Genomic DNA, 7,809 nt, shown 5'->3' with positions numbered 1-7,809 from the left:
TGTCAATACGTCTTTTTCTTCCGGAGAAAATGGCTTTGCTAAAGGCTCAGTTGACTTAGCGATATCAGAAAATTGTTTTTCGTCATGGATAATTATGGATGTCAATATTTCTTTATCGTGTTCTGGAGATGGTGATTTTACTGGGGGCTCAGGTGACTTAGAAATAGGCGATAAGGATTCTTTTTCGTCATGTAAAATTTTAGATGTCAATACGTCTTTTTCTTCCGGAGAAATTGGCATAGCTAAAGGCTCAGTTGACTTAGCGATATCAGAAAATTGTTTTTCGTCATGAATAATTATGGATGTCAATATTTCTTTATCGTGTTCTGGAGATGGTGATTTTACTGGGGGCTCAGGTGACTTAGAAATAGGAGATAAGGATTCTTTTTCATCATGTAAAATTTTAGATGTCAATACGTCTTTTTCGTTCCGGGGAAATTGGCTTTGCTAAGGGCTCAGTTGACCTAGCAATATCAGAAGATTGTTTTTCTCATGGATAATTTTGGGATGTCAAATAATGTTTTATCTTGTTCTGGAGATGGTGATTTAACTGGGGGCTCAGGTGACTTAGAAATAGGAGATAAGGATACTTTTTCGTCATGTAAAATTTTAGATGTCAATACGTCTTTTTCTTGTTGAGAAAGTGGCTTTGCTATAGGCTCAGTTGACCTAGCAATATCAGAAGATTGTTTTTCGACATGGATGATTTTGGATGTCAATATTTCTTTATCGTGTTCTGGAGATGGTGATTTTACTGGAGGCTCAGGTGATTTAGAAATAGGAGATAAGGATTCTTTTTCATCATGTAAAATTTTATATGTCAATACGTCTTTTTCTTCCGGAGAAAGTGGCTTTGCTAAAGGCTCAGTTGACCTAGCCATATCAGAAGATGTTTTTTCGTCATGGATAATTTTGGATTTCAATATTTCTTTATCGTGTTCTGGAGATGGTGATTTTACTGGAGGCTCAGGTGACTTAGAAATAGGAGATAAGGATTCTTTTTCATCATGTAAAATTTTAGATGTCAATACGTCTTTTTCTTCCGGAGAAAGTGGCTTTGCTAAAGGCTCAGTTGACCTAGCAATATCAGAAGATTGTTTTTCGTCATGGATAATTTTGGATGTCAATATATCTTTATCGTGTTCTGGAGATGGTGATTTAACTGGGGGCTCAGGTGACTTAGAAATAGGAGATAAGGATACTTTTTCGTCATGTAAAATTTTTGATGTCAATACTTCTTTTTCTTCCGGAGAAAGTGGCTTTGCTAAAGTCTCAGTTGACTTAGCAATATCAGAAGATTGTTTTTCGTCATGGATAATTTTGGATGTCAATATTTCTTTATCGTGTTCTGGAGATGGTGATTTTACTGGAGGCTCAGGTGACTTAGAAATAGGAGATAAGGATTCTTTTTCATCATGTAAAATTTTAGATGCCAATACGTCTTTTTCTTCCGGAGAAAGTGGCTTTGCTAAAGGCTCAGTTGACCTAGCAATATCAGAAGATTGTTTTTCGTCATGGATAATTTTGGATGTCAATATTTCTTTATCGTGTTCTGGAGATGGTGATTTTACTGGGGGCTCAGGTGACTTAGAAATGGGAGGCCAGGATTCTTTTTCATCATGTAAAATTTTTAGATGTCAATACGTCTTTTCTTCCGGAGAAAGTGGCTTTGCTAAAGTCTCAGCTGACCTAGCAATATCAGAAGATTGTTTTTCGTCATGGATAATTTTGTATGTCAATATATCTTTATCGTGTTCTGGAGATGGTGATTTAACTGGGGGCTCAGGTGACTTAGAAATAGGAGATAAGGATACTTTTTCGTCATGTAAAATTTTAGATGTCAATACGTCTTTTTCTTCCGGAGAAAGTGGCTTTGCTATAGGTTCAGTTGACCTAGCAATATCAGAAGATTGTTTTTCGACATGGATGATTTTGGATGTCAATATTTCTTTATCGTGTTCTGGAGATGGTGATTTTACTGGAGGCTCAGGTGACTTAGAAATAGGAGATAAGGATTCTTTTTCATCATGTAAAATTTTAGATGTCAATACGTCCTTTTCTTCCGGAGAAAGTGGCTTTGCTAAAGTCTCAGTTGTAGCGATATCAGAAGATTGTTTTTCGTCATGGATAATTTTGGATGTCAATATTTCTTTATCGTGTTCTGGAGATGGTGATTTTACTGGACGCTTAGGTGACTTAGAAATAAGAGATAAGGATTCTTTTTCGTCATGTAAAATTTTAGATGTCAATACGTCTTTTTCTTCCAGGGAAAGTGGCTTTGCTAAAGTCTCAGCTGACCTAGCAATATCAGAAGATTGTTTTTCGTCATGGATAATTTTGGATGTCAATATATCTTTATCGTGTTCTGGAGATGGTGATTTAACTGGGGGCTCAGGTGACTTAGAAATAGGAGATAAGGATTCTTTTTCATCATGTAAAATTTTAGATGTCAATACGTCTTTTTCTTCCAGGGAAAGTGGCTTTGATAAAGTCTCAGCTGACGTAGCAATATCAGAAGATTGTTTTTCGTCATGGATAATTTTGGATGTCAATATATCTTTATCGTGTTCTGGAGATGGTGATTTAACTGGGGGCTCAGGTGACTTAGAAATAGGAGTTAAGGATACTTTTTCGTCATGTAAAATTTTTGATGTCAATACTTCTTTTTCTTCCGGAGAAAGTGGCTTTGCTAAAGTCTCAGTTAACTTAGCGATATCAGAAGATTGTTTTTCGTCATGGATAATTTTGGATGTCAATATTTCTTTATCGTGTTCTGGAGATGGTGATTTTACTGGACGCTTAGGTGACTTAGAAATAAGAGATAAGGATTCTTTTTCGTCATGTAAAATTTTAGATGTCAATACTTCTTTTTGTTCCGGGCAAAGTGGCTTTGCTAAAGGCTCAGTTGACCTAGCAATATCAGATGGTTGTTCGTCATGGATAATTTTATAAGTCAATATTTCTTTATCGTATTCTGGAGATGGTGGTTTAACTGGGGGCTCAGGTGACTTAGAAATAGGGGATAAGGATACTTTTTCGTCATGTAAAATTTTAGATGTCAATATGTCTTTTCCTTCCGGGGAAATTGGCTTTGCTAAAGGCTCAGTTGACCTAGCAATATCAGAAGATTGTTTTTCGGCATGGATGATTTTGGATGTCAATATTTCTTTGTCGTGTTCTGGAGATGGTGATTTTACTGGAGGCTCAGGTGACTTAGAAATAGGAGATAAGGATTCTTTTTCATCATGTAAAATTTTAGATGTCAATACGTCTTTTTCTTCAAGGGAAAGTGGCTTTGATAAAGTCTCAGCTGAAGTAGCAATATCAGAAAATTGTTTTTCGTCATGGATAATTTTGGATGTTAATATATCTTTATCGAGTTCTGGAGATGGTGATTTTACTGGGGGCTCAGGTAGCTTAGAAATAAGAGATAAGGATTCTTTTTCGTCATGTAAAATTTTAGATGTCAATACTTCTTTTTGTTCCGGGGAAAGTGGATTTGCTAAAGGCTCAGTTGACCTAGCAATATCAGATTGTTTTTCGTCATGGATAATTTTATAATTCAATATTTCTTTATCGTATTCTGGAGATGGTGGTTTAACTGGGGGCTCAGGTGACTTAGAAATAGGGGATAAGGATACTTTTTCGTCATGTAAAATTTTAGATGTCAATATGTCTTTTCCTACAGGGGATATTGGCTTTGCTATAGGTTCAGTTGACCTAGCAATATCAGAAGATTGTTTTTCGTCATGGATAATTTTGGATGTCAATATTTCTTTATCGTGTTCTGGAGATGGTGATTTTACTGGAGGCTCAGGTGACTTAGAAATAGGAGATAAGGATTCTTTTTCATCATGTAAAATTTTAGATGTCAATACGTCCTTTTCTTCCGGAGAAAGTGGCTTTGCTAAAGTCTCAGTTGACTTAGCAATATCAGAAGATTGTTTTTCGTCATGGATAATTTTGGATGTCAATATTTCTTTATCGTGTTCTGGAGATGGTGATTTTACTGGAGGCTCAGGTGACTTAGAAATAGGAGATAAGGATTCTTTTTCATCATGTAAAATTTTAGATGCCAATACGTCTTTTTCTTCCGGAGAAAGTGGCTTTGCTAAAGGCTCAGTTGACCTAGCAATATCAGAAGATTGTTTTTCGTCATGGATAATTTTGGATGTCAATATTTCTTTATCGTGTTCTGGAGATGGTGATTTAACTGGGGGCTCAGGTGACTTAGAAATAGGGGATAAGGATACTTTTTCGTCATGTAAAATTTTAGATGTCAATACGTCTTTTTCTTCCGGAGAAAGTGGTTTTGCAAAAGGCTCAGTTGACTTAGCGATATCAGAAAATTGTTTTTCGTCATGGATAATTTTGGATGTCAATATATCTTTATCGTGTTCTGTAGATGGTGATTTTACTGGGGGCTCAGGTGACTTAGAAATAGGAGATAAGGATTCTTTTTCGTCATGTAAAATTTTAGATGTCAATACATCTTTTTCTTCCGGGGAAATTGGCTTTGCTAAAGGCACAGTTGACCTAGCAATATCAGAAGATTGTTTTTCGTCATGGATAATTTTGGATGTCAATATATATTTATCGTGTTCTGGAGATGGTGATTTTATTGGGGGCTCACGTGACTTAGAAATAGGAGATAAGGATTCTTTTTCATCATGTAAAATTTTAGATGTCAATACGTCTTTTTCTTCCAGGGAAAGTGGCTTTGATAAAGTCTCAGCTGACGTAGCAATATCAGAAGATTGTTTTTCGTCATGGATAATTTTGGATGTCAATATATCTTTATGGTGTTCTGGAGATGGTGATTTAACTGGGGGCTCAGGTGACTTAGAAATAGGGGATGAGGATACTTTTTCGTCATGTAAAATTTTAGATGTCAATGCGTCTTTTTCTTCCGGAGAAAGTGGCTTTGCTAAAGTCTCAGTTGACTTAGCGATATCAGAAAATTGTTTTTCGTCATGGATAATTTTGGATGTCAATATTTCTTTATCGTGTTCTGGAGATGGTGATTTTACTGGAGGCTTAGGTGACTTAGAAATACGAGATAAGGATTCTTTTTCATCATGTAAATTTTTAGATGTCAATACGTCTTTTTCTTCCAGGGAAAGTGGCTTTGATAAAGTCTCAGCTGACGTAGCAATATCAGAAGATTGTTTTTCGTCATGGATAATTTTGGATGTCAATATTTCTTTATCGTGTTCTGGAGATGGTGATATTACTGGAGGCTTAGGTGACTTAGAAATACGAGATAAGGATTCCTTTTCGTCATGTAAAATTTTATATGTCAATACGTCTTTTTCTTCCGGGGAAAGTGGCTTTGCTAAAGGCTCAGTTGACCTAGCAATATCAGATGGTTTTTCGTCATGGATAATTTTATAAGTCAATATTTCTTTATCGTATTCTGGAGATGGTGGTTTAACTGGGGGCTCAGGTGACTTAGAAATAGGGGATAATGATACTTTTTCGTCATGTAAAATTTTAGATGTCAATACGTCTTTTTCTTCCGGAGAAAGTGGTTTTGCAAAAGGCTCAGTTGACTTAGCGATATCAGAAAATTGTTTTTCGTCATGGATAATTTTGGATGTCAATATATCTTTATCGTGTTCTGGAGATGGTGATTTAACTGGAGGCTCAGGTGACTTAGAAATAGGAGATAAGGATACTTTTTCGTCATGTAAAATTTTAGATGTCAATACGTCTTTTTCTTCCGGAGAAAGTGGCTTTGCTAAAGTCTCAGTTGACTTAGCGATATCAGAAAATTGTTTTTCGTCATGGATAATTTTGGATATCAATATTTCTTTATCGTGTTCTGGAGATGGTGATTTTACTGGAGGCTCAGGTGACTTAGAAATAGGAGATAAGGATTCTTTTTCATCATGTAAAATTTTAGATGTCAATGCGTCTTTTTCTTCCAGGGAAAGTGGCTTTGATAAAGTCTCAGCTGACGTAGCAATATCAGAAGATTGTTTTTCATCATGGATAATTTTGGATGTCAATATATCTCTATCGTGTTCTGGAGATGGTGATTTAACTGGGGGCTCAGGTGACTTAGAAATAGGAGATACGGATTCCTTTTCGTCATGTAAAATTTTAGATGGCAATATGTCTTTTCCTTCCGGGGAAATTGACTTTGCTATAGGCTCAGTTGACCTAGCAATATAAGAAGATTGTTTTTCGGCATGGATGATTTTGGATGTCAATATTTCTTTATCATGTTCTGGAGATGGTGATTTTACTGGAGGCTCAGGTGACTTAGAAATAGGAGATAAGGATTCTTTTTCATCATGTAAAATTTTAGATGTCAATACGTCTTTTTCTTCCAGGGAAAGTGGCTTTGATAAAGTCTCAGCTGACGTAGCAATATCAGAAGATTGTTTTTCATCATGGATAATTTTGGATGTCAATATATCTTTATCGTGTTCTGGAAATGGTGATTTTACTGGAGGCTTAGGTGACTTAGAAATAGGAGATAAGGATACTTTTCCATCATGTAAAATTTTAGATGTCAATACGTCTTTTTCTTCCGGAGAAAGTGGCTTTGCTAATGTCTCAGTTGACTTAACGATATCAGAAAATTGTTTTTCGTCATGGATAAATTTGGATATCAATATTTCTTTATCGTGTTCTGGAGATGGTGATTTTACTGAAGGCTCAGGTGACTTAGAAATAGGAGATAAGGATTCTTTTTCATCATGTAAAATTTTAGATGTCAATACGTCTTTTTCTTCCAGGGAAAGTGGCTTTGATAAAGTCTCAGCTGACGTAGCAATATCAGAAGATTGTTTTTCGTCACGGATAATTTTGTATGTCAATATATCTTTATCGTGTTCTGGAGATGGTGATTTAACTGGGGGCTCAGGTGACTTAGAAATAGGAGATAAGGATACTTTATCGTCATGTAAAATTTTAGATGTCAATACGTCTTTTTCTTCCGGAGAAAGTGGCTTTGCTAAAGTCTCAGTTGAATTAGCGATATCAGAAAATTGTTTTTCGTCATGGATAATTTTGGATGTCAATATTTCTTTATCGTGTTCTGGAGATGGTGATTTTACTGGAGGCTTAAGTGACTTAGAAATACGAGATAAGGATTCTTTTTCGTCATGTAAAATTTTAGATGTCAATACGTCTTTTTCTTCCGGAGAAAGTGGCTTTGCTAAAGGCTCAGTTGACCTAACAATATCAGAAGATTGTTTTTCGTCATGGATAATTTTGGATGTCAATATATCTTTATCGCATTCTGGAGATGGTGGTTTAACTGGGGGCTCAAGTGACTTAGAAATAGGGGATAAGGATACTTTTTCGTCATGTAAAATTTTAGATGTCAATACGTCTTTTTCTTCCGGAGAAAGTGGCTTTGCTAAAGGCTCAGTTGACTTTGCGATATCAGAAAATTGTTTTTCGTCATGGATAATTTTGGATATCAATATTTCTTTATCGTGTTCTGGAGATGGTGATTTTACTGGAGGCTCAGGTGACTTAGAAATAGGAGATAAGGATTCTTTTTCATCATGTAAAATTTTAGATGTCAATACGTCTTTTTCTTCCAGGGAAAGTGGCTTTGCTAAAGTCTCAGTTGACTTTGCGATATCAGAAGATTGTTTTTCGGCATGGATAATTTTGGATGTCAATATTTCTTTATCGTGTTCTGGAGATGGTGATTTTACTGGAGGCTCAGGTGACTTAGAAATAGGAGATAAGGATACTTTTTCATCATGTAAAATTTTAGGTGTCAATACGTCTTTTCTTCCGGAGAAAGTGGCTTTGCTAAAGTCTCAGTTGACTTTGCGATATCAG

General features: G+C 35.7%; 2 protein-coding genes across 2 annotated transcripts in view; both read right to left on the bottom strand.

Moving 5' to 3' along the window:
* Positions 1 to 7,809, bottom strand: part of LOC115886167 — a 123,468-nt gene that overhangs the window by 60,620 nt on the left and 55,039 nt on the right. Inside the window, exons 20-22 of the mRNA XM_030905245.1 lie at positions 1,645 to 7,779; positions 591 to 1,485; positions 10 to 360 (exon numbers count right to left, since the gene is read on the bottom strand). Of these exons, the coding sequence (XP_030761105.1) occupies positions 10 to 360; positions 591 to 1,485; positions 1,645 to 7,779 (7,381 nt within the window). The remainder of the gene's footprint in view (positions 1 to 9; positions 361 to 590; positions 1,486 to 1,644; positions 7,780 to 7,809) is intronic.
* LOC115886201 overlaps positions 1 to 7,809 on the bottom strand; it is a 44,484-nt gene that overhangs the window by 26,566 nt on the left and 10,109 nt on the right. The gene's annotated exons all lie outside the window — the stretch shown is intronic.

This window comes from Sitophilus oryzae, unplaced genomic scaffold (assembly GCF_002938485.1).
Source record: "Sitophilus oryzae breed Bouriz unplaced genomic scaffold, Soryzae_2.0 scaffold_1126_pilon_pilon, whole genome shotgun sequence".
Lineage (NCBI taxonomy): Eukaryota > Metazoa > Arthropoda > Insecta > Coleoptera > Curculionidae > Sitophilus > Sitophilus oryzae.
This window is presented reverse-complemented; position numbering and strand designations above follow the sequence as displayed.